General features: G+C 44.5%; 2 protein-coding genes across 10 annotated transcripts; both read right to left on the bottom strand.

Moving 5' to 3' along the window:
* Positions 1–5,847: 5,847 nt before the first annotated feature.
* Positions 5,848–26,683, bottom strand: LOC121193574 (amphiphysin-like). 8 transcript variants are annotated; one of them, XM_041055945.1, is made up of 22 exons: positions 26,563–26,683; positions 25,709–25,789; positions 25,232–25,286; positions 24,906–25,000; positions 23,369–23,464; positions 23,192–23,299; positions 22,982–23,067; positions 21,872–21,947; positions 21,526–21,608; positions 21,265–21,403; positions 18,140–18,259; positions 17,968–18,051; positions 15,635–15,661; positions 15,453–15,476; positions 14,661–14,900; positions 12,162–12,191; positions 11,179–11,220; positions 8,814–8,858; positions 8,314–8,364; positions 6,989–7,177; positions 6,770–6,871; positions 5,848–6,666 (listed from the first exon to the last, which is right to left on the bottom strand). In XM_041055945.1, the coding sequence occupies exons 1-22, from the start codon at positions 26,629–26,631 to the stop codon at positions 6,562–6,564; spliced, it is 1,947 nt and encodes a 648-aa protein (XP_040911879.1). In that variant the 5' UTR covers positions 26,632–26,683; the 3' UTR covers positions 5,848–6,561. The 8 variants fall into 8 exon arrangements, with proteins under 8 accessions (XP_040911879.1, XP_040911874.1, XP_040911875.1 ...); XM_041055940.1 differs by lacking the exon at positions 12,162–12,191 and adding an exon at positions 10,411–10,755; XM_041055941.1 differs by lacking the exon at positions 12,162–12,191 and adding an exon at positions 10,411–10,755 and having other exon boundaries at positions 14,661–14,897.
* Positions 11,281–13,829, bottom strand: LOC121193575 (keratin, type I cytoskeletal 9-like). 2 transcript variants are annotated; one of them, XM_041055949.1, is made up of 2 exons: positions 13,778–13,829; positions 11,281–13,735 (listed from the first exon to the last, which is right to left on the bottom strand). In XM_041055949.1, exon 2 carries the CDS (start codon positions 13,536–13,538, stop codon positions 12,408–12,410), a length of 1,131 nt encoding a protein of 376 aa, XP_040911883.1. In that variant the 5' UTR covers positions 13,539–13,735; positions 13,778–13,829; the 3' UTR covers positions 11,281–12,407. The 2 variants fall into 2 exon arrangements, with proteins under 2 accessions (XP_040911883.1, XP_040911884.1); XM_041055950.1 differs by having other exon boundaries at positions 11,281–13,021; positions 13,106–13,822.
* Positions 26,684–27,133: the final 450 nt, after the last annotated feature.

Genomic DNA, 27,133 nt, shown 5'->3' with positions numbered 1-27,133 from the left:
ACTTCCAGCAAACGTGTATTTTACAGATTTAATGCTACAGAGAAAACACAAGTGGCTCCTGTATTCCTGCAGCAGCAGAGCGCGGCGGGCTGGGTTGAGTCTCCAAGGGTCTCACGGTGGGTATAAATTAATGTCTTAGCAGGGAACTGTGTATCATTCTAATCCGAGTCGTTGACAGGAGCTGTTGGACAACAAGACGGCAGAGGTCGCCCCAGCTGCGCCCGCCGCTCCAGCTGCATCCGCCGCCACAGCCGCACCGGCGAAAGCACCGTAGAAGAAGGCCGCAAAGCCGAGCAACAAATCTGGACCAGACCGCTGCCGCCGCCGCTGTCAGGAAGCCAGCAGCCACCAAGAAGCCCCAAGCAGTCAAGGCAACACCGAAGAAAGCTAAGAAACCTCCAAACAGCCCGAAGAAGGCGACCAAGAAAGCGGCCAAAACTAACAAGCTCGCTGCCAACAAAACACACAAAAAGTCCATCAAATCATTTCAAACTCGTCAAAAAGCTCTTTTAAGAGCCACCCACATGTTTCACTCAAGAGCACACTTCCAGCGGATATTCACTCCATACTCTTTCCCCAAAACCATCATAACTACAATCATCATTAGTCATTGTTAACCTGTCATCGCACTCATTCTGTCAGCGCTGGAAAACGCTGCCGCTGGCTCTGCAGGAGGGCAAAGATAAGGAAACATTTACCCCCCCGAAAAAAAGACAAACCCTTATATAATGTGTCGCTGCTGTATGTTTGAAACTCTGACAACAAATTTGAAATTTTCATGCTACTGGCCATTTATTAGCCAACATGTGATTCATGCTCCACTTATTCGTTTTTCCTAAACAGAAAGGATCTCAGTGATTCTATCAACACCAATTCAAAGGTAAGTACTGAAAATCGGATTCACATGCAATGATTTAAGCTCATTATTTCACAAATCATATCACTAAATGATTGTTTTATTGTCTCCTTTGTTTTCTTTCAATTTTATGTGACCTTCCACTTGAAGTTCCACGATCACCTGATTGCCGAAGCTGCGGGGTTTTTGCAGGGCTCCTGACTGAGCCAGGATCTGTTGTGTCCACTATTTTACACATACCTGCCGAGCTCACCGATCAGAAGCGGCGTGCTGCTCGTGCACAGGTCAGGCTAACGCAATCAGTATCACCTGCTCCGCCTGCTGCCTCATCAGTCAAACGGCTTCAGCTGGACCAGAAGCGGAGTTACGGCGTTGAATCCCTTATCATGCTACTGGCCATTTATTAGCCAACATATGACTGTGATTCATGCTCAACTTATTCGTTTTACCTAAACAGAAAGGATCTCAGTGATTCGATCAAGTGGCGACAACACCAATTCATGGGTAAGTTCTGAAAATCGGATTCACATGCAATGATTTAAGCTCATTATTTCACAAATCATATCACTAAATGATTGTTTTATTATCTCCTTTGTTGTACTGCAGTCATTGATTATCTGCCTGACACGTTTCAGACTGTCAGAACTACGGTTCACGTCTGATTCTATTATGAATTAAAGGGAAAAACGGAGGTAAACAGATGACACACACACACACACACACACACACACACACACACACACACACACACACACTGTCGCAGGACGTAACTCAGCCGGTGGCCTCCACCAACGTGCGTGTGTTTGTAGATGCCGAAAAAACTGCTGTTGAACGAAAAAATACAGTCAAGAGTTGAATGTTTTTGCACCGTATCTCTGAACAAACCTGTCGTCTCGCTGTCAAAGTCGTTTCATTGGGCTTCTGCTGGATTTTAAAACATTTAGCAGAGAAATCACGGAGAAAAGACACCGAGCGGCGGCAGATGGGAGAGCTTTAAACGCTTTAAAACAAAATGGAGAAAAATCTTAAGCTTTACATGGATTCCACATGAAGAGAAACTCCTACGCTATCACTTCGATTCGATTTTACGCTTTACTACTTCCAGCAAACGTGTATTTTACAGATTTAATGCTACAGAGAAAACACAAGTGGCTCCTGTATTCCTGCAGCAGCAGAGCGCGGCGGGCTGGGTTGAGTCTCCAAGGGTCTCACGGTGGGTATAAATTAATGTCTTAGCAGGGAACTGTGTATCACTCTGATCCGAGTCGTTGACAGGAGCTGTTGGACAACAAGACGGCAGAGGTCGCCCCAGCTGCGCCCGCCGCCACAGCTGCACCCGCCGCTCCAGCTGCATCCGCCGCCACAGCCGCACCGGCGAAAGCACCGTAGAAGAAGGCCGCAAAGCCGAGCAACAAATCTGGACCAGACCGCTGCCGCCGCCGCTGTCAAGAAGCCAGCAGCCACCAAGAAGCCCCAAGCAGTCAAGACAACACCGAAGAAAGCTAAGAAACCTCCAAACAGCCCGAAGAAGGCGACCAAGAAAGCGGCCAAAACTAACAAGCTCGCTGCAAACAAAACACACAAAAAGTCCATCAAATCATTTCAAACTCGTCAAAAAGCTCTTTTAAGAGCCACCCACATGTTTCACTCAAGAGCACACTTCCAGCGGATATTCACTCCATACTCTTTCTCCAAAACCATCATAACTACAATCATCATTAATCATTGTTAACCTGTCATCGCACTCATTCTGTCAGCGCTGGAAAACGCTGCCGCTGGCTCTGCAGGAGGGCAAAGATAAGGAAACATTTACCCCCCCGAAAAAAAGACAAACCCTTATATAATGTGTCGCTGCTGTATGTTTGAAACTCTGACAACAAATTTGAAATTATCATGCTACTGGCCATTTATTAGCCAACATATGACTGTGATTCATGCTCAACTTATTCGTTTAACCTAAACAGAAAGGGTTAGGGTTAGGGGGGAACCCTAAACACCAACTTCAGTTTGACAAAAAGTACCACAAAAAGGGGGGTCCAAACCACTCCTAAGGCTCTGAAACGTGCTCCTAAACACTTTCTGGGGTAACACTTTTGGCATCTGACACTTTTAACCACACCCTGGTTAAAACTCCAAGCCCCTGTAACAACCCTTCCTTCACAAGTTCAGCTTGACAAAAAGTACCACGCACAGGGAGGTCCAATTGACTCAGAATGCTCTGAAACGTGCTCCTAAACACTTTCTCGAGGACACTTTTGGGCTGTGACACAGGCAAATTTTTGATCCCGACTGACTTCTATGGGAGATTTAAAATGGCCATAACTCCGGAACCGAAGGTCCTAGAGACTCGAGGCTGATACCGTTGGAATCAGAGGGCCCACAAATGGGGGTTAGGTCAAGGTCTCATCTCTCTATCTTGCTCCCCTGAAGATCATCACTTTTCAAAGTGGGTCATCACCCTCTTACTCCTTCCCTTCCCTTTTCTTCCTTCCCTTTCCTTCCTTTAATCAATCCTTAGGATGTTTATATCTGATGCTACACAAAAAGGCATCAGTCAATAGTTTGGCTAATCTTTGATATATCGAAGACTGAGAAAAAAAATCCCCCAACCTCTCAACATGTTATAGTAAGAATAATCCCTTTTTGTTTGTTTTCTCTTTCATAAATAACAGTTGCAATATCAATTAATCAAACTGGCATTTAAAGGGTTAAAATCCTCAAAATCATTGAATGTTTGGTAGTTTTGAGCAGGGCTGAAGTTGTTTAAGACATTTATGCAGAAGAAAAGAACAAATGATCTGTAAAGCTTTTTATAGCACTTTGGAAGTGGACATTTTTGTTCTTAATGACTTAAGAGAATAGTAAATTAAACCTAATAGTACCTGTCATATCCAGAAAACTCTGTTATGTTTTTATCTTCTGTCTGTTGTCTTGTGATTTCCATTTTTATTTTGCAACCTGTTCTCCCTTTGTGTTTCAGGTAGCTTGCCCTTGTTCTTGTGTTCCTGCTCGTCTGATTGTTTTCCCCACCCTGATTGTTTCCACCTCTTCCCCATTACCTAGTGTCTATATATTGTCTGCATCTCACTTTGTCCTGTGACAGTTCGTCTTGTCATTTCGTGAGAGAGCCAGCGCCTGTTCCATGTTAAATTCCTTACCAAGTCAAGTCTTGTATTATGTTGATAACTTCTGTTTGGTCTTTGCTATTGTTTATTCAGAATTGTTTTGTTACTTTGTTTAGTCGGTTATTTAGATCTTTGGTTTTTTTCCCCGTAGCAGTGATTTTTTGATTCTCAGTGATTGAAGTTTGCATTTTTCTCTGGGTGATTTTCTTTTGGTACTTTGATAATAAAAGCTATTTATTTATACTTTGCCTGTTGTCATGCATTTGGGTTCGAGTCCTTGTTCGGTCATAACAGTACCAAAAAAAGGTATTTGAATTTTAATTCCTACTTTTTATAGAATATTGATAAATGGTCAAACTCTTTGACACATACTCATGTGCGCCTGTCTTAACAGAATGCACCGTGCATTTTTATTTTTTGTATGCATTTTTCATCTTTAACAATTTGCTAGCATTTATATTTAAGCTCTTAATTTTTGCATCTTATTTAATTGTATATTTTAATTTTACAGTTTTAAATTTTAAGCTCTTATAAAAAGCATTTATTTTATCTTTTAAATGATCTGGCAGATGGATATGAGTATATCAGCACGATGAATCTGCTTTATTTGTTTTAACAACTACTATTTAAATGATGATATAACTGACACAACCTTTTTTAATAGCAGAAGAAAAAAATACAGGGAACACAATAAATTTTAAAGTAAAACTTCCTCTAATTAAACATCCCACCTTGTCAATTGCATGGTTGTCATGACTGGCCCATAAAGGGGGTTGTTTTCTGAACACTTTATGTTTTGAACCCTTTTGTGGACTCTGTGACTCTTGTTTAGGTTGTTAAATTTTGTTAGTAATTCCTGTTTTATTTTGAAACCATGGCCCTTGTGTATCTTGTCTTGTTCTACTTCCTGTCTTTGTCTTGTTTCCCTCCATTTGTGATTGTCTGCCCCGCCTTAATTGGTTTCACCTGTTGCCCCTTGCCTTGTGTATTTAAGTCTTGTCGTTTCCCTGTGTTCTTGTCAGTTCATTTTTGTCTCATTCCCTTGTCTCTTGTCACATGTCTTTCACCCGGTCTCGTATCTCATGTTAGGTTGTGTATTATCATTGTTTCCCTAGTCAGGTTAGGTATTATTTGTTACTTTGTTTCTTGTTTGGTTTTTTCACTCCTCAGGTTCAGTCTTTTTCCTCACTTGAGTGATTTTCTGTTTACGTTTTGTATTTTTGTTTCTGTGCCTTCTTTCCCCTTATGGGTGATTCTTGTTTACTTTGTCCAGCTAGTTTCCCTTCCTCCTTTGTGAGTAATTTTCTGTTGCTACTTTGTTAGAATAAAATTATTATTTTTTGACTACATCTGAGGGGTCGTGCATTTGGGTCCTAGTCCTTGCCTCAAGCTGTGACAGAGGTCCTCTTTTAAATCCCTTCCACAAAGATTTATTATCATTTTTATGGCTTTTACTGTAGTTTTAAAAGCTTTTTATATGATATGAGCTTTTATATGATTATAAACAAGAAAAATTTTAAAGTTTTTAACACAAAATGCCCCCATGCATATAGAGAGCTATGCTTTTAACCCAACCTAACCCTAAAGTCACTGTCAGTTTATAAACATTGTCTTAGCTCCTCCCAGGTACCATTACGTGTGTCTGTGGCTGTGTGTCCTTCACTTCCTGTGACGTTTCTCTCAGAAAGTTATCAGTCTGACTCATTGTACAGAGAAACTTTCATTCAGTGAAGATTTGTGTTTCTACCATCGGGCCCTGTACGTTCCACACGGCTCTGTCCTGCTGGTCTTTCCAGGGAGTGGATTAGTTGCTGCCTTACACATAAAACAGAACATGGACACACGTACAATGATTTGCTTCTATACTGAGGATATTCTTTATTATATGTTCAAATACTTAAAGAAAACATTGTACGCTTTCATGCTGGATATGCACTGGTTTTTGCTCCACTGCTTCTTTTGCCTGGAGCATAGTTATACTCCTCAATTACTTCAGTCATTGCCACTTATGAATCACACACACTCAGGCTTATTAAGGAAATACAATAACAGTGATTAAGATTGAACAGTGATGCTGTGTTTCATTAACACAACAAACTCGAGAGATTGATGTCACACTCAGAAACATTTAAATACATCACAGCACAACAGATTCTGGTCTATTCCACAGCTAAGCAACAACATCTGTACAACACATTAGGTGCAAAAAAGGTGCGTTTTTTTCTTTGTTTTTGTTTTTAGTTGTTTGCTTATTTTCCCTTTACCTACTTCAGTTAGTGCCAACATTTAAATACACTTTAAGTTTTTTTCCTTAAAAAATTGTATTTCTGATCCAGGAAGGGTTGACCACACTATCACATCATGCTTTTTGATTTTCTGCTGACAACAGTACTACTATTTATTACCATGAGTTTTAGGTTCACTACGGTTGACTCTTAACTCACAGATATAGCCTTGTCTTGTCCAGCAAGCGCCTGCAAGATATTATAAGCTTTCCCAGGAGAGGGGTTGGCTACATGCTGAGTTGGTCACCAGTATTTCACATCTGTGATCATTTCACCCACCGGCTGAAGACACATCTTACTCCAGACGCTGGGTGAAGTTTTCAGGGAACAGTCCTTTTTGAGCACCAGCTCCAAGACTTAACCACTCACTCTCTTTGATCCCTGTTAACCATCCGGCGTCCTGCACCAACCACAACCACAAAAACACCATCAGTCTGAGTTGTTATTAAGATTCTGTCAGTTCTTTCATTTACACACCTTTACGTGCCATCTGCTGTTCTCACCTGATCCTCTACTGAAGCTGTTGGAACCACTAACACCACATCACCTCTCTTCAGTTCAAGCTCATCAGAATTTGCAGCTTCGAAGTCGTGCATCGTCTCCACCTAAGTCAACAACAACACCATCACCACGTCTGCTAACATCAGACTGAGCACATCAATCACTTCTATGAAAAATAACACACCGCAAGTAACCATGGAACCATGTGAACGAAATCCCACCTTATAAAGAAAATCATCAGGGAGTCCTGACACGCCACCAAATGCACTCATCTGTTTGATGCTCTGGTTTTGAGCCGTCACACCATTGTCACTGATGGCGGTGGGTGAGATGATGTCAGCATCACGGTCATCATCACCTTCGTTACTGGATGCAGGCTCAATCACCACCGAGGGGATCGGCATGTTTTCCTACAGCAAGCAAACAGCATTAATCTCTGGTTAATAACGTCTTCATTTCTCCAGAAATCCTTCTACACAGATATGTAAAAACATTTTCATTTTAGAAGAGATTTTTAAACTTACATCTGTTTTTCAGCTTTTATTTTCTCAATCGCTTCTTCAGCAGTTAAACATTTTACATTTTTTACAAGATAGAAAGATGGAGACAAATGCTTTGGTCATAAAATAAAATGTGGGTGTGTAAAATAAAGCTAATTCCCTAAATTAGCTTTGGAATAAGATTTGTATCCAGTACACTGACTTTATGTTTGCAGTATTCCCTGTGTACATGCACAGAAACTACTTCAAATAAGTAACTGACTAAAAATAAAACTGCTGTTTTGTAAAAGAAAACCAAGCAGTGACCGATAAAAAAATATATTAAGTGCAGAATATATGTATGTATTTGTGTGTGTGTGTGTGTGTGTGTACACTGCTGTCCATAAAGTTGGAATAATTTTGTTTTCAGACACTTTCCTCTTTTTAGTCCTGTTTATAAGCATCAGTAATCACATTAGAAGAGATTGATCAATAAAGTTTTGAAAAGATATTCACTTCGTCACACTCATTTCACGAGAGAACGTAAAATATATTTTATTCCAACTTTATGGAAAACAGTGTTCATAGCGCCACTGAGTAAAGTTTGAAAAGTAAAGATTGAGATCGATATGAGACACGAGCAAAGGCATTGCTGATCCTGAGTCCAAATCTGCTGCCAAACTTTCAAGAACCTTATTCCAACGTTTTCACATTTGCTGATGATGATTTTGTATTTTGTTGCATAATCTCTTTTAAATTCAACAAAAACATGTTTTAGACTCTGATTACTGTATTTATGGTCATCATCTATATGCACTGATTGATTATTGGTTACAGGATGTGCTGATAAACTTTATACTTTTGATCTGATTTTCTGTTTCTCTGCTGCTCAGGAAAATTTAATTGATAAACAACTTTTTGGATTTTTTGATGAAACCAGGAGACAATTCTAATAATTTATAAAAATCATAATTATAACAAAATGATGAATAACTTTTATGCTCATGATGCACAGGTCTGACTCAAATACTGCTGTATGAATAGTGTGACAGCTGACTGATAGTTACCGATGGAGCTGCTTCACCTGGGGGCGTTTTAGCTTCTTCAGCCGGAGGAATCTGTGTTCGGACAGAAATGATTTCATTTTACAGAAACTGTGAAATCCACAGAATTACCTGTAGGTTAGATTTCAATAATTCATATTTGTGATCACTACAGAAAACATCACTGGAGTTTCTGCCTTCAAATTAAATGCTTATAAATCTTATAAAACCTAATTCCCATATTTTGATGAAACAGCACAAGCTTCTACTTCCAGGATTAAAAATGAACCTTTGAGCAGAATCCACAACGTTTTGTGTTGGATTTAGACATGTGCAGTGACGGATGATAGTAATCCATAACTACTACTGTTTAAATACTTTGTGGATCATGTATATGTAAATTATCATCTGCATTTTTAATGTACAACTGTGTCATCACAAGTACACAAATAAAGATCAAAATTGTTTGTAAACAACAAAATTAAATGAAAAGCTGACAAAAACCAAAAACCAGAGCTACATACCTCACAAAGTTCTGCTTTTTCAGAACTGGGAGATCCAATCGTCGACTTTGGAGAGAAAATCTCATTTAGGCCACAAACACAAGTATGAAATCACAAATGAAGGGTTATGGTTGAGCCCAGCTGCTGTGAGCACTGGCCCAAAAAGGGACAAAACTCAACTTGTGCATTCAAACCAAACACAAAGCAAATTTCTCACATTACTCACTGGACTCTTTCTGCAATGTTTCACAAGCTGCAGTATTTGCCTTTAACAGCCAATGGGAGTACTTCTTCCATAAAGGAGGAGGGACTTGCCTCCCTAGATACCACATACCTTAGTAATTTATTAATAGTTATTTCTACTATCAACCATGACGAGAATAAACATTAGCCATGCTAATGTTTGTGCTAACTACTGAAGGCAGCTAATGCTAATGTTAGCCTGGCTCATAGTAAAGTAGAACAGATACAATCAAGTATCTTTTTGATTTTTCTCTCCTTTTTTCTGTCTCTATAAATTTCAGAGGTTTTCTTGAGCACAGTCTCGATAAGTTTATCTTCCATCTCTGATTATTGGTGACGTCAGAAGAATCTCAACGCTGAAAATATTTCCAGCTCCTGCAGACACGTATTCGAGTTTACTCTCGTCTTTGCATTGACTGTGTATGTCATCACACCGCGGGAAAAATTTGCTTAGCGTTTAGTGTGAATACAAAGTAAAGCACCACTGGAGGTGATTAACTTTGTCATCGAACAGGTGAAATTCAGACAAGCGACAAATTAAAGGAATAAACATTGAGTCTTAATCAGGTGTCGAGCCACCGTGTTCCACCACCACAGCTCCAGTGTGGTCTTAGCAATGATTCTCCAAGTTTCTGGACTGAAGGGTGAAATCCAGTCTTCATAAAGATATTTCCTTATGATGTAAAGAACTGATCAGCATGTCAGTCCAGAATTTCCCATAGAAGTTCAACTGGATGTTGATCTGGAGGCTGTGAAAGCCACAGCATAAGATTCACACCATTTTCAAATGCTTCAAATCACTCTGTGCCCCCTCTTGTAGACGGGGGTATTTTTCCTTTAATCTGTCACTTGTCTGCAGGTGAGTTAAAGCTATGACCACAGGAATGAACAAACATGCATCTTTGGATTGTGTGCTACTGCGCTTACTGCACCGAAGAAACAAAAAGGAAAACAAGGAGATGCAATTTGTGATTCTTAGATTGCTCATGAAGGAAAGACTGAGGTTTTCTGTCAGAGCTTTGTGGAACTGGTTTTGAACCAAGACAAACAGCGTTGGCTTTCTCTTGGCGTTTCATGCTAAAGCGGCGCTGACTGCGACGCTCAGTTCACACTTGCATTTCATTGTCACACACTCTTCTGTGTTTGTGGCCGTAATCACATTATTCTGTAAAAATAATGATCTGAAATTACAGATTCCACAATGAACATTCAAACATGTAACTCCATGATGTGGATTACATGATGAAGATGACAGTGATGATGATGACGGTGGTGATGATGATGGTGAAAATGATGACAATGATGATGATGATCAGGTGATCACAAAAGGATGCAGTGTCATTTATGAATTATTGGGATCAACACGTCCACTCACAGCAGGTTTCTCCTCCTTTGGACTGCCACAGCTTTCTGCTGTATCCACCTCACCAGCAGGGGGAGCTGCAGGTTCTGCCTCCTCACCAGCAGGGGGAGCTGCAGGTTCCTCCACCTCACCAGCAGGGGGAGCTGCAGGTTCCGCCTCCTCACCAGCAGGGGGAGCTGCAGGTTCCGCCTCCTCACCAGCAGGGGGAGCTGCAGGTTCCGCCTCCTCACCAGCAGGGGGAGCTAGATGTTCATCCACCCTTTCTCCAGGAGGGGGGGCTGCAGGTTTTTCTTGTTTCTCAGCAGCTTCTGTCTCTGAGGCTTCAGGAGCCTCCGTTGATTCAGTGCTAACTTCGTTCTTTTGCAAAGGAAGATGGCGATCAGCCCTCAGACAGTTCGACACTGCGCACTGACATTTTCCATGAAATTCCAAAACAGGCTCAGACTTCTTAACAAACCTTCTTAACCAGTACATTCAGAAACCATTCAGAAAAACAAATCCAGCATTTGTGTCAGCTCGTTTTCTTCATGTCTTTCTTCACAAAATGTTTGAATAATTGTTATTTGCCTTCTGAAAAAAGGTAATCTGAACATTTTATTTTAAAAAAGCAGTGATCATATAGAAAGAAAAAATAAAATTGTTGCAGATGTTTATAAAAAATACACAAAAAAATTATTGGATAAAACTGCAAAACATAATAAATCAAAGAATAAATACACCGTCCCATTTCACACACATACGTTACCTTCAATAAAATAATTCACATAAATTAAAACTTACCATTTTGTCAAAATCAGCAAAAAACGATGGAGCTGAAACATCCTTCAGAGGCATGTGTCAAAAACGGAGAAGAGAAGAATCAACTGAAGATTGAGACGCACAAACACACAATGATTTCATACAGAAGAACATTAAAATCAGGGACACTGGAATACATGACAGGAGATGGGACATTAAAAGAACAGAAGGGACACTGGGACACAAGGACAAAGGAGATAGAGAGAAGACAGTACATTAAGAGACAGGATATAAAGAGATGAGACATTAAAAGATGGAGCAGTAAAGGACAAATTATTAGGTGAGGGAACATTCGGAGATGAAACATTCAGGGAACACAGCAAACAATGAGTCACATTTAACTACATAAAGACATTGGAGACAAACTCCCTGTGGACACTGTCCCCAGAACACCTGAATTCATCTCTGTAAACTGTAAATTTCAATGTTTCATCTGGACAATGTTAAGAGACAGGACATTAGGAGACAGGACGTTAAAAGAACAGACATCACTGGGGAAAAGGCTTCACATAGTTTGGATCAGTGTCTATTTAAATGTCCCATAGAAGTCACATGGGATATCTGCAGTGACCTCTGACCTTTATCCTGATACGAAGAACTCACTGCCACTTTCTCTAATGCTGGTGGTGTAATTGTCTCATATTTGTCCAAACTGTGGTGAAACACGTGTCATTTAGCTGCTTTTTGTGTCTTTATTTAATTTTTGTTGTGCTCCAGAATTCTTTGTAAAAAGGGGACAGATCGGACCACATCGGGTCGGAGCCGCGGGGCCGAGCCCTGACCTTCACCTTCAGTGAAAGGAACAGCAAACAATAACAAGCACACTGAATTGGATAAAAGCATTTGTGACTATGTGAACTGAACTAGATCTGACACCAACGCTGTTCTCAGAACAGCTGAACTCATCAGTTTTGATGTAAACTCTGGACAATGTGTGAAAAGTTAAGTTTATTTTGGAAAATTACCTGCGAAAATCCATTAAATGAATTGGTCCCCTGAATTAAAGATGTTAGAGACACACGTTAGTATCAGAAGCCTTTCGGTAAGACGGCTCAAATGATTTGGACAGAAAGATGAAAGCATGGAATGAACAAGCAGACGGAGACAGAGGAGACGCAGGAGGAGCTCAGGGTGGGTTTTACTCTGTCAGTTTGTGGGAGGGTAGAAGGCGGGAATAGGTTCAACTGATTTCTAATCTACTCTGTGCTAATCTACCACACTGAAGAGGGGAGCAAGTCAAGTACCTCTTCCTTTTCTGTATCTAGCTCTTGGTACAACTTTCCAAATCTCCGGTTTGCGGCCTCATCTTCGGACATGTCTGAATTTTCTGGGTCTTTGTGAATTCTGGGAACGTTTACGTCTTTAATTCCTTCTGCTGCTGAGCCGCAGACGGACGCAGAGTTTTGTTGAGTGACAGAAGAACGGAAGCCACTGCTGTCACTAACTTCCTGCCAAGACGTGGTGTCGGAGGCAGGACCCACTGTCCCCGAAGAGGCTGCTGGGAAACTGTCGGCAAAAGGGTCTGCATCCCACCCACTCCCATCCCCTGTGATCATAACCCCACCTTCACCTGAGCTCTCAGCAAACGGATCAAATTCAAATCCACCCCCTTTGTTTTCACACTTTGTTTTAACAAATGATACGGAATCAAACATACCTCCTCCCTGCGTTTCATTTGAGGGACCTGAATCAAACACACCTCCTCCCTGCGTTTCATTTGAGGGACCTGAATCAAACGCACCTCCTCCCTGCGTTTCAGCAAAGGGGTCAGAATCAAACGCCCCTCCTCCCTGCATTTCATTTGAGGGACCTGAATCAAACGCACCTCCTCCCTGCGTTTCATTTGAGGGACCTGAATCAAATGCACCTCCTCCCTGCGTTTCAGCAAAGGGGTCAGAATCAAATGCACCTCCTCCCTGCGTTTCAGCAAAGGGGTCAGAATCAAACGCACCTCCTCCCTGCGTTTCAGCAAAGGGATCAGAATCAAACGCACCTCCTCCCTGCGTTTCGGCAAAGGGATCAGAATCAAACGCCCCTCCTCCCTGCATTTCATTTGAGGGACCTGAATCAAACGCACCTCCACCCTGCGTTTTAGCAAAGGGATCAGAATCAACCGCACCTCCTCCCTGCGTTTCGGCAAAGGGATCAGAATCAAACGCCCCTCCTCCCTGCATTTCATTTGAGGGACCTGAATCAAACGCACCTCCACCCTGCGTTTTAGCAAAGGGATCAGAATCAACCGCACCTCCTCCCTGCGTTTCGGCAAAGGGATCAGAATCAAACGCCCCTCCTCCCTGCATTTCATTTGAGGGACCTGAATCAACCGCACCTCCTCCCTGCATTTTAGCAAAGGGATCAGAATCGAACGCACCTCCTCCCTGCGTTTCAGCAAAGGGGTCAGAATCAAACGCACCTCTTCCCTGCGTTTCAGCAAAGGGGTCAGAATCAAATGCCCCTCCTCCCTGCGTTTCATTTGAGGGACCTGAATCAAACGCACCTCCTCCCTGTGTTTCAGCAAAGGGGTCAGAATCAAACGCACCTCCTCCCTGTATTTCCTTTGAGGGACCTGAATCAAATGCACCTCCTCCCTGCGATTCATTTGAGGGACCTGAATCAAACGCACCTCCTCCCTGTGTTTCAGCAAAGGGGTCAGAATCAAATGCCCCTCCTCCCTGCGTTTCATTTGAGGGACCTGAATCAAACGCACCTCTTCCCTGCGTTTCAGCAAAGGGGTCAGAATCAAATGCCCCTCCTCCCTGCGTTTCATTTGAGGGACCTGAATCAAATGCACCTCCTCCCTGCGATTCATTTGAGGGACCTGAATCAAACGCACCTCTTCCCTGCGTTTCAGCAAAGGGGTCAGAATCAAATGCCCCTCCTCCCTGCGTTTCATTTGAGGGACCTGAATCAAACGCACCTCCTCCCTGTGTTTCAGCAAAGGGGTCAGAATCAAACGCACCTCCTCCCTGTATTTCCTTTGAGGGACCTGAATCAAATGCACCTCCTCCCTGCGATTCATTTGAGGGATCGGAATCAAATGCACCCTTTCCTGAGTTTCTCTCTGGTGGAGCTTCGTCTGCTGTTGGAGGCCAATCTCCTGCTACAATATCAGCTCCACCCCCCCACCCCTCTTTGGTGCTCACTGGGGGATGATCTTCACATGAAATTTCATCATCAGCACTGGCCCAGCCTCCCCCCTGACCTCCATCACCCCACTCCTCAGCAGTCTCATATTCAGACCCAGAACCATCTGGAGATCTGGACCACTTTTCTCCCCTGTCCTCTGTGCTGTCCCCAATCTCTTCACCGTACTCATTGGTGAATTTAAGTCCTGGGGTGGACTTCCTGCGGCCTTCCTGCCCTGCTATGACCCCCTCTGATTCTGCCCACCCTGTCTCATCTTTATCACCTCTGACTACACTGGGATGAAGGTTGGGGTTAGTTTGAGAGTCCCACTTGCTAACCTCAGATTCAGCTGCTGTGGCTGCCTCACTGTCCTGAGGAGGTGTAGCTGTGTGTCCACCTGGCTGCCAGCCATCTGCCTGGAGCCAGCCCTGAGCCCCACCCTGTGCCCCGCCCTGCACCCCCTCCAGCTCTACAGTAGGGGCCCCAGGGGCCGTGGCACTTGAAGAGGCATCTCCATTTGTTGACATTGAGCCAAAGTCTGCAGACCAGTTGGCGACGAAGCCCGCGTCTCCAGCCTGCTTGGGAAAGGCAGGGAGTGAAGGGTTAAAGTTTGCCCTACCTGCTCTGAACCCACAGAGTGTGATTGGAAGGTCCGTGCATGGACATACAGAGTGGCTGCTTTCAACACAAAGACGTGCAGCTGGATGATGTGAGACTCTGGAGAGTGGTTGCACAAAGACAGACTGATCATAGCTTCTCAACTTTCTGCTTCATAATCTGAGTTTGTGGCTTCGCTCAGACACTGATTTCCGTGAGTTCCAGATAAATTAAGTTAAAATGTGGCAGATCTCGTCACACCAGCTGTAAACCAGGTGAATATTTTAGCAACAAAATAATTCAACTGCATTAAAGACTTTAAAAGATGTTTGGAAAACCAACAAAGCAAATGTAGAGAATCAACGAAAAGAAACAGCAGCACAGGAAAAAGTTCACTGATCATTTTATCTTTGTGGAAACAAAACCAGCTGAACAAAAGTCACATGAAGTGGATGAGTCTGTGAACACACTGACGTGCAACGCTGAACGTTATCTCTAAAATCAATAGGTGATTTATCAGGTTTCATACTTACAGGCTGAGCTGTTTGGGCGTTTGCCTTTAAAAAGAAAAGAGTAAGTGATGAAGAAACATCAACACTGATCTGATGAATTTCATCATTTATGCTTAGAAAACATTTTCATTTGTACGTCACCAACTTCACTTTTTCAAAGTTTGACTATAAAAACAACATGAGAGTAAATTTAGAGGACTCACCGACCACATGTCCCAGGGCACCGCTGTCTGAAAGGAGCAGAGCACATGTTGTTCATGTGTTTACACAGATTAGCATCACTAACACTTTACTGTTTATTTGAAGCAGCTCTTCATGAATCCTGAAGTTTTTTATGCTTTCGCGCCAGCAAGAGCCAAAGGTCGGAGGCATTATGTTTACGGGTTGTCCCTCAGTCCGTCCAAAGGTCAAAGGGCAAAGTCACTATGACCATATTTATGTTTTGCATGGTAACGCGATATTGTAAGAACCGTTTGAGGGATGGCTTTCAAACAAACGTTGATTGTGACTAAAAGATGAACTGATTAGATCGTGAAGGTCAGAGGTCAAAGGTCCGCTGTGACCTTAATGCAATGTTGTGCTTCAGAATGTGTTATGGCAACATGGCGCCCTCCGTGGCGAGCGGATGTCGCTCGTTCTGCACAGATGCCACACACAGCGAACATACAACAGACACTGCTGGATATCGCCAACTCACACAACCCCGCGAGCGAGCTGACCCCAGGAGAGCGCGTCGCAAACATAGACGTGAGCGAGGCAAGAGGGGAGGGCTCCATGCTAGGCTAACAGCCCGCGCCAGCAGACCACCGCTGCCTAGCCTCTTGCTAGCTAACATGCAGTTCCTGGAAAACAAACTGGACGAGCTGAGAGCCAGGATCACAACACAACAGGAAACTAGAGAGTGCTGCGCTCTAACTTTCAGACAAAGTCCCAGAACCAGCCGCTCAGTTACAGACTTATTCCGTACACCGAGGACACCGGCCAAAGGTGGAGGTGTGTGCGTTTATTAACAACTCATGGGGTGGAGACATACGGACTGTCATAAGCATTGCTGTCCAGATGTGGAGTTTTTACTGCTGAAATGTCGTCCCTGCTATCTGCTGAGGGAATGTTCTGTTGTGTGTTTGGCTGCTGTTTACATCCCTGAGCAAGTCAACTGCACGGCGTCATCAGCGCGTTACAGGCGGCTCATCCTGACGCTGCTTTTAACACCACTGGCAACTTTAACAGAATCAGAATCAGAATCAGATTTATTGGCCAAGTTTGTACATACAAACAAGGAATCTGACTCCGGTTTTTCTTGCTCTCATGCAGTACAACAAAAACAACAACAACAACACACAGCCAACGGAACAACAACTTTTTTTTTTTTTCCAGTTACTAACGATGCAATGGGTCAGTCTGAATGTGGGTAGTGCAAAAAGATAACTATATAACTATTTACATATATATTAATATATATAATATATAATATATATATATTCAGACTATTGAGAAAAATAGTGCAGGTTATAGTGCAAACATAAAAAGAGGCAGTGAAATGAGGTAATGGAAAATATTGTGCAAACCAAAGATGCTGAAGGAGGTAGTGGGAAAAAAAGAGTCACACATTCATCAGAGCCACAGCCTGGGGAAAGAACGCAACCAACCAACGCAATCTAAGGGCTGTGAAAGAAACACGCTGGATCACGTCTACAGCAACATACGCGGTGCATACAGGGCTGAACCCCGCTCCCACTTTCACACTCAGGCCACATCTCACTGTCCCTGTACCCGGCCTACAGACAGAGACTGAAACAAACAAACCCTGTCACCAAACCAGTGAAACTCTGGAGCCCAGAGACTGAGAGCACCCTGCAGGACGGCTTCGCTCAGACACACTGGGAGGTGTTTAAAGCTGCAGCCACTCCTCCATCAGCGACAGGATTATGCTGAGTGTGTGACCTGGTACCAGTCAGGTACGCCACATGCTGCGTGCTCGGTCCATTGCATTTAGATCAGGCGATGAGACGGAGTCCAAAGCTGCGAAGTCTGGACTGAGGAAAACCATTACAGCAGCCAGGAGGCAGGTTAGAGAGAAACAGGACGGCTTCGACTCTACTGCTCTCTACTGCTGACTCCAGGCGGACGTGGCAACGTCTTTGAGTGATGTTCTTCAAACTTTGCACATATTATCACTGCTGGTCAGAGATGGAGTCAATATGTATGAAGTCAGAGGTCAAAGGTCAAGGCCACTGTGATCTTGTGTAAGTTTTGCTTGTGAACACCAACACTAACCTTCCCAAACATTATCACTACAACACACCCATAACCTCTGCACCTGCCACAAACAGGCACCGACCGTGCGGTACTCCAAGTTTGTTTTTGTGATGATCGGCTTCAGTCTGTTCGTCACCAGTAAGTCCACCATCCCTCCTGATAAAATTTTGTTTTCCAACTCTCATTTCAATAAGACCACTGAACTGGTGCAGCATGTTCAGATGGTTCAACCTGCTGCAGGTGAACCGTGGATGTGGTGTCAGTTAATGCAGAGAACCTGTGGTATCGGCGAAACACTTTCTTCTGGCTGAAAAGCATCAAAGTCCAGGTCAAGAAGAGATTCTCCTGGTCGTTCATTGGGCTGTGGACAACAACAAAACAGGTTAACAGGTGTTTACAACATTAGGAACAGTAAATGGACAGAGACAGTCGGTGTGGTCCCCACAGACCTGTGATGGTGATGGTGCTGGTAAAAATTCTCCTCCAAACAGATCGATGATCTGCTCCTCTGCCACCTCCTTTGTGGGTGTGACCTTTGGTGGTGGAGGCACCGGTGGTCCCTTTTTAAACTGAAAACATGAGAAACTGTCAACCAATCAGCTCTGAGCAACATTTCTTTACTTTTCTCATTCATTTCACTCTAATGTTCAAAATCTGTGGATGGTGCAGAAACACCAGCACAGTTAGTCGCTGTTATTACAGCACACACATCACTGCATATTATCATAACTGAGTGGGGATGGGTTGGTGGGGGTGGGGGGTGGTGGGCGTGTTCCTTAAGTGTTTTTGCCTCAGGTGGTTTTTCTCTTTTCAGAGAATCAGAACAGTTGAGAATCAAAACACTTCAGTGCTCAGTGTTGGCTCTAACCCTTGGTGCTGCCACCGTGTCAGTGTTGGTATCAGCGTACTCGCTCTGTTCTCTGACTTGCAGAAAAACGCCCTTTTATCATTAACCTTAAATCCTGGTCAAATCCCATTTCAAAATATTATAACAGCATAAGACTGAGTGACGTATCAGCAGATATGAGAGGAAAGCTGGATCTGCTGTTTAAATACAAAAGGTTTACGCTCTGGATCAGCCTTCACCACAGCCTCCCACAGGAAGCCGCCAACAACAAACGCGAGTGTGATCAGATTTCAGAGCAAAGAAAAAACCCTGCACTTAGGACATGTAGACTGATTATCCTGATTCTGACCCAGTGTTGAACTACGCAGCCAATCACAGTACAGCACAAATCATTTCAAAAACAATCACAGCAACAGGTCGTGTCAGTAAATCAGTAACAATAAATACGTTTCACTCTGTGTGTGAAGCCCGGACGACTTCTGCTTCTCTGTGACTACAAACCACCTTGTTTACTTCCTGTCTTTGTTGCCTGTCTGAGCCACTGTACGGTTTTACCCCTGCGTCTCTGTCCATTGATCTGTTGTCTTCTGTTGGTCTGTCCCTCCTGTGTTCCTGTCTGAGTCTGTCCCTGTGCCCAGTAAGAATCCTTAGTCCTCTGTCAGACTGACTCAGATAACCGCCCTATAACTGTGCTGAGCAGAGAAGCTCCTCAGAGTGAACATGTCCAACGCTGAGGACGGACTGCACCAGCAGAGACCACGTCAGGGTCCAGACCTGTCAGCCAAGGCCAGAGACCTGACTCAAGGACACAGTTCTTCCAGCAGGACAAGTCTCCGGCTCACAAAGCTAAACTTTGTCTTAAGATTTAAACAAAGACGACACCAGCAGCTCAGAGAGGATGCTCTGATCAAACTCTACAGAGGGTTACTACACAACTGAATGTGATATATTTAATTTAATACATGAACAGGATGGAGACACATGAACACATAAACAGGACGGAAACATGTTCAGGTCAGTGAGACAAAAGATGAAGCATCGCTACTCTTCTACTGTTTCTATTCTACGACTCTGCTGCTGGATGATGGATTTAAACACTGGTTCCCAACACGAAGTCCAGCTGTAACCATGTATGAGCCCAAACATCTGGGGGGGCACCACCCCCCTCACAGCCACACTGCTCAGCCCACTGTTTAGGTAAGTGAGGAACATACAGGTGACAGCAGCACCTGGCAGAAACACAGGAAGCTGCTTCCTGCTGTCACCTGCTGAGCTGTCACGTGTCCAAATGCACATTAATGGTCTTGATAGAATGGGGTCAGAGGTCAGACTCAGGCTCAGGGGTCAGGGGTCAGGCTCAGGGTCAGGGCTCAGGGGTTAGGGGTCCAGACGCTTTGACTCAGCTTTCAGACGCTGAGAGGAATCGATTGATTTTTGTTTTGGTGATGTTGCAGTTCTGTCTCACCACTGTCCATAATCTGAGGACATTTTTCCAACTGTAAGCAGCTTCATAGATTCTGCTGCAGTGTTGCATCATGGGAAAACAGATCCAATCATGTAGGGATTTTAGTTTGCAGCCAGAACTTTGTGACTGTTGTCTGATTGTTTTTACAGTGTGAACCATGGACTGTTACAGAGAAGACTGGGAACCAGTGTTCAAGAAACACACCACACATACATCACATACATCACATACATCACATACGTCACATACATACACGTTTGTCCAAATACATTTGACAAACATGTAAAAACGATCAAAGCCTGGCAGCGAAAGTTGGATCTCATGACCTGAACAGTCCACAGAGCGACGGCTGGATTCTACGTTCAGGGATCGACTCTATACAACAACATCTGTGTTACACATTCACCAAACGCACAAAGATAAATACACAAAAGACAAAACACCTGAGGTCACATGTTCACTCACCAATTAACAGACAAAAGTGTGCAGCAAAAACAAAAGTCACAGAAAGTCTGAGCATCAGAAACATTCAGATTAATAAACTTTACTAATATATAAATACTGAACGCTGTGTTAATTATCATTTTACTGTCAGTGTCACATCACCTGTCAATCACTATCATCTCTACAGAAATCAGTGCTGTGTGAATCCTGCAGTGCTGTGTGTTTCCTGCAGTGCTGTGTGAATCCTGCAGTGCTGTGTGTTTCCTGCAGTGATGTGTGTTTCCTACAGTGCTGTGTGAATCCTACAGTGCTGTGTGAATCCTGCAGTGCTGTGTGAATACTGCAGTGCTGTGTGAATCCTGCAGTGATGTGTGTTTCCTGCAGTGCTGTGTGAATACTGCAGTGCTGTGTGAATACTGCAGTGCTGTGTGTTTCCTGCAGTGATGTGTAAATCCTGCAGTGCTGTGTGAATCCTACAGTGCTGTGTGAATCCTGCAGTGATGTGTGAATCCTGCAGTGATGTGTGTTTCCTACAGTGCTGTGTGAATCCTACAGTGCTGTGTGAATCCTGCAGTGCTGTGTGAATACTGCAGTGCTGTGTGAATCCTGCAGTGATGTGTGTTTCCTGCAGTGCTGTGTGAATACTGCAGTGCTGTGTGAATACTGCAGTGATGTGTGTTTCCTGCAGTGCTGTGTGAATCCTGCAGTGCTGTGTGAATACTGCAGTGCTGTGTGTTTCCTGCAGTGATGTGTGTTTCCTGTAGTGGTGTGTGAATCCTGTAGTGATGTGTGAATCCTGCAGTTTGGATTAAATCTACCTGTGTGGGAGATTTGGGTCGAGGTGGTCCAGGTGAGACAGGACGGAGCATGTGATTGGAGCTGGCGTCTGGACTCTCAGGTGGACTCTCGTCTTCTGGTGGTGAGGGGGTTCTCGCAAGTCGAAGAGGTCCTGAGTCACTGAAACCACATGATCACATGACGTAAAAGTCTTGTGATTGGCTGCCCAGTGTCACATGCTCCTGTGAAAACGCTGCAGATTTTAAGTTTGACGGATCGGCAGGGTGAAAACTGGCACTGACCTCGGTGCTCCCTGGATGGTGAACATTTTGTCTGAGTGCTGTTCGCCCAGCTTGGTCATCACTTCATACAGCTGCCTGCACACCTGGACAGGTAGAGTCACTCACATGTTACTTTTCTGTTCTTCTGTAATGAGGCTATAATATGGTTATAATGTCCAACAGTCAGTCACCTCTGTCCACAGGTAAGACATGATGTCACACAGGGCCTGAACCGTACTGGTCACAGAGCTGGTCCGTCTGTCTGACTCTCCTTTGTTTAACATTCACAGCTGATCTAACATCATTTCACTGCTTCATATTAATGTTGTAAAAACAAAGCCGGGACTCAAACCCAGGAAAAACTCACCAGAGAGATCTCCCGGTGAAACTTTGCCTCCAGGTTGGTCACACTCTTGTAGGTGCTGATGTAGAAACCGACCCGGCTGCACAGCAGGAGGACAAACGTCAGAGCTGGTGACTGTTGCTGATTCTGTCTCATTATTTTTCTCCAAATTATTAAAACGTGATTTAATAAACATTTCTGCTCCTGGGCCTTTTCTCTGTGTGTCACCACATTTTTCACCAGAACACAATTTAAATCCTGCTCCTCGTCTACAAAGCTCTCAGTGATCCGACACCATCAGATCTGAAGGAGCTCAGAGTTCCCTGTTACCCCCAAAACACTGAGCTCCCAGGACTCAGCCTGACTGTGGTTCCTGGAGTCAGTCCCTCTCAGACCCCCTCAGTGCCCCTCGGTCCCCCACAGTCCCCCTCAGTGCCCCTCAGTCCCCCTCAGTCCCTCTCAGACCCCCTCGGTCCCCCTTAGTCCCTCTCAGACCCCCTCAGTGCCCCTCAGTCCCTCTCAGTCCCCCTCAGACCCCCTCGGTCCCCCTCAGTCCCTCTCAGTCCCCCTCAGTGCCCCTCAGTCCCTCTCAGTCCCCCTCAGGTTCTGTTCCAGGTTTCTACCTGTTGCAGGGAGCGTTTCCTCTGCTCTGCTCTCTGTGGATCATATCACACAGAGTTCAGTCTGAACCTGCTCTGTATGAAAAGTGACCTGAGGTAACCTCTGTTAGGATTTGATGGTGTATGAATAAAACTGAACTGACACTGAACAGATGAGGCGTCAGCTGGTTCGTCTGTGAAAAGTCAGTCAGCTCGGAAACGTTTGATGTGTCTAAACTGACGAGAACAAACATCAGGACAGAAAACGTGTCTGCAGCCTCTGCAGGTTCACACCTGGCTGCTTCACCTGTTCCTGTCCGTGTGTGAATCAGTCACATTTTGTGAAAGTCGTTCAGCCTCTGCACAAAGACGACTCAGCCCAGGCTCCTTCAAACACTGCATTCAAGCACTGACTTCATCATCAGAGGAAGAGGAGGAGGAGGACGCAGCTGGGTTTAAAGAACAGTGACACGACTGCAGCGTCTTTCAGTCCTTCAGGACTTCACAGCGCACCTGAGACCATGATGTGTCTCACCTGTCCCAGAGAGTCGGCAGTTCATCCTGCAGACCAACGTTCAGCTCATCAAACACTTTCTGAGCCTTTTTCAGTTCTTCTTCTGCCTACAAGCAAAAAGTGTTTCACTTCATACAACATGTGGACAGGTAACATGTATGACTGTATCGTTATGTGTCATCAACACGTCTGAAGCCTTCATCATGGTTAGTCACAGCTGAGCGGACTCACCTTCATCACCTTGCGGTCGTTCTTAATCCCAGACACCTGCAGTGTTTCGACGTGGTGACGAGCGCTGTCGTAGTCTATGAGTTTCCGACTTCTCTTGGCCACACGAGTCTGAAACGACGCAGCGTTTCAGGTTTGGATCAAAGTTTCAGATTTTATTTGTGAAAAAGTTTTTGTTACCTTAAGGTCTGGGAACTGCTGCAGGTATCCGTCCAGGTTCAGCAGCGTCGAGTCCACCAGTTTATTATGGAAGTCTTCCCACAATGCATCGCAGTCCTGCAAGAAACATAAAACAACTTATGTTGTCATGGTGACACAACTCAAGCTAAAATGATTCTGTACAATCCAAGACACCAGGGGACAGCGTGTCCAGCTGTGACCACAGCCCGTCCCTGCAGCCCATAGGGTGCTGGATGGACACCTGTGTCTCACACCTGAACACCGCTGTAACTAAAATGAATGAGCTGTAATTAAACGTCTTGTTAAAACACAGAGCAGCATCGAACCTTTGTCTCTGAGATCCACTCAGCTGTGAGACGTTCTGCAGATCAGTCACGTCAATGAAGGACAGCACAGAGACAGCACACGGAAAAACTCTTTCGTTGAATTTATTCAATTTCAGTATTGACAGTTGTGTTGTACACACATTCATGCTGGACATATTTTTAAAGTTGACTTCTTGTAATTTTCAGGTCCATTTGGTTAAATAGGGAAGTTCACAGAGGAAGAAACCAAGTGTGGTAGAGTGGGAGGGGTGTTTTGCCTTTTGTGGTGAAATGACCTGTATAAGTATCTTGTTTAAAAAGAAATATGTTTTTACAGTGAGTTTAACTGAACTTCTGTTTGATGATATGTTATTTAATATTAGGATTATTGTAACTGGGGTGGCACGGTGGTGCAGTGGTTAGCACTGTCGCCTCACAGCAAGAGGGTGTGGTCCTTCTGTGTGGAGTTTGCATGTTCTCCCTGTGCCTGCGTGGGTTCTCTCCGGGTACTCCGGCTTCCTCACACAATACCAAAAACATGCATGGGATAGGTTAATTGGCTACTCTAAATTGCCCCTGTGTGCGTGTGTGGTTGTCTGTCTTTGTGTGTCAGCCCTGCGATTGACTGGCGACCAGTCCAGGGTGTACCCCGCCTCTCGCCCATAAGCAGCTGGGATAGGCTCCAGTTCCCCCGCGACCCTGATAGAGGATTAAGCGGTAGAAAATGAAATGAAATGAAATTATTGTAACTGAGCTAGAAGAGCCGACCCACCGCGGCCGCGGACGTGGGCCCAAACTTTAAGGGTAAATCCAGAGAGGCAGTTTAGAGCAAATTCTTCTGTTGTGTATTATTTTGATTCTTCTTGAGAAAATTTTCCCTCTTTTTTTTCAGACTTTTGTCTTTCTGGCTGCATAATGTGCATTTTTACTGTGAAGTCTTTGAACAAGACTCTAACTTTGTCAGATAAAATGGAATCACTCTGCCAGGTTTCTCGGCCACCCCCACGTCTACATGTGCATTTTGTTTTAAATACAACTGTGAAATAACAGATTTTACATATGTAGAATAAAACAATTTAATTTAAAGCGACCTGCACTGTGCTGTGTTCTCTCTCTGTCAGTCCAACTAGTGTTAACAGGCGTCAGTGTCTCGTAGTGAAGTACTGCCCTGTCATGCATGGGTGATGCGTTCAGGTGTCATCTCGTCATGTGGGTGTTTTTAAAAAGCTGACCTTCCCGATGGTCATGACATCATCTTTTCCGTGCCAGTCTGGTTCGTAGACTTCATGCAGGGACTGGGTCAGGTTGATGGAGGCCTGCTGCATCCCTGCAGGAACAAAAAGACAGTCGGCTGCTACACGTTGTCATGGTGATTCAAGTTTGTCGACTCTATTTAAAGGAAGAGGGGCAAACTTGAAAATGTCCATCTACGTTCCACCACACAATGTATGATATTCAGTGTGTTAGATCATATGTTTGTTTCATGTCCAGAGCTCTGTCAGAGTCTGAGGCATCATCAGTCGCATCAGGACCAACCTGAAGACAAAGATCGTCTCACCTTTGATAGCAGACATGTAGGCCCTCATCTCCCTCTGCAGCCGTGAGCCTTCAGACTAACACACACACACACACACACACACACACACACAGTACTGGTTAATAACACACTCTTTGTGTTTCTGAGTCAGCGAGTCGACACTGGACCAAATGTTTCTTTTTTAACTGAAAGTCGCTGCAGATTTAAAACCAGTGAGCTGCGTCGTCTCGCTCACGGAGCAACATCTGGACACGCGTGGACGTCTCTACACTGTTTTGTCCTGATTTGTTATTTCTTATTTTCAGTCACGCAAACATCTGTACTCGGTGGACGCTAATGTCCATCAGTCAGTCCACAACTTTGGTCCAGATAAATGTCTCTAAAATTGTTGGATGATTCATGACGTTTAATTTTCCCCTCAGGATGAACTGTGATAACCTGCACCATCATCAGGTCAATGTCCTGCTGGAGACAAACTAAAGCTGAGACGTGTCTCACCTCCTGTCGCCTGAAGTTAATGACCATTTGTTCAAACTGCTCATCTTTGGTCTCATCTGCTTTTCCCAGCTTCTGCAGCACCTGAGAAAAAATGGCGGGGGGACAGGGGGACAGGGGGACAGGGGGACAGAACACGTGTTAAAACCAACAAACTGAGCTGTGAAGCATCTGAACTCAGCGACTCCACGTCTTTACTATTTAATGAGCTGAGTCGAGTTTCTGGATGAAACCTGCAACACCTGAGATCAACCTGCTGACGCGACTTTAACCGGATTAACGTTCCAGCTGAGACAGACGTTCCTGTGGACTGTCCATGATCAGGACACACTGTGTGTGTGAGACAGTCCGGACCATCAGACCCAGGTCCAAACGCAGATCCGACGTCAGAATGTACGTCATCGCGCCGCGGACCGAGCGGCGCGCCCCCCCCCCCCCCCCCCCCCGCCCCTCCTGTAAGTTACAACAGAAGATTCATGCATGACATGTTTCGCCGCATCTGTGACGTCATCACGAGGCGTTCCGGCCAGTGTTAATCCGCCGTCAGCTCCAGCCAATCACCGCGCTCTCCGTCTGTTTGTGATGATTTTGCTGTTTTTATGAGCTAATTTGATCCGACACGTCATGACGTCAGCGTCTCACTGCGGATCAATCATCTGATTAATAAGAATAATGATAATTATGATAATAAATTACAGCAATGTTGAGAATAAAAGCGAGAGGCGCCGCTCGGGCCTGCAGCCCGCAGCCAGCTCCGCATCCACTGCTCCTGTCCTCCTCCATCCGTCCTCCACCCGCCGCCTTCCTCCCTCCTCCTCCTCCTCCCTCCTCCTCCTGTGCTCCTCCTGTGCTCCTACCTTCTCCTGCGCCCTGTTCAGCCGCTTCTGGACGTTTTTAGCGAAGATTCCGGTTTTGATTTCAGCCATGATGAAGGCAGAGAGAGCGCGAGGCGGATTAACACCGAGAGAGAGAGGCAGACGGGGGGAGGGGTGTGTGTGTGTGTGTGTATGTGTGTGTGTGTGCAGAGGGCGGGGCTTACAGCAACAGTCAGCTGATTGGATTGCTTCTGTTCACCTCCTGTTTTCCTGTTTTCTTGTTTTAATTGAACAGAAAATCAAACGTTTCGGTTCATTTCAGTCTAAGGAAATAAAACACGTCGTACACGTGCAGTGAGATTCAGTTTAAATGATCCAGGTAAAGTCCCCTGTAACCTGTCACCCTGTAACCATGGTAACACACAACCTACAACAACGATTTAAACACACACAGGTTAAGAAACAAATTCAGACTCACCTGTTTGTGCAGGTGAAGAAGAGACGACAAGAAGCACAAACAGAATCCAAAACATCTGCCGCCATGAAAACATCTGGCTCCACAGTCAGCGTGGAACTGGTCTGACACTTTCATCTTCTGCACGAATGGCAGAGC

The sequence above is a fragment of the Toxotes jaculatrix genome, chromosome 14 (genome assembly GCF_017976425.1).
Source record: "Toxotes jaculatrix isolate fToxJac2 chromosome 14, fToxJac2.pri, whole genome shotgun sequence".
In the NCBI taxonomy this organism is placed as follows: Eukaryota; Metazoa; Chordata; class Actinopteri; family Toxotidae; genus Toxotes; species Toxotes jaculatrix.
Note: the sequence above shows the minus strand (reverse complement) of the source record. Positions and strands in the feature narration are given on the sequence as shown.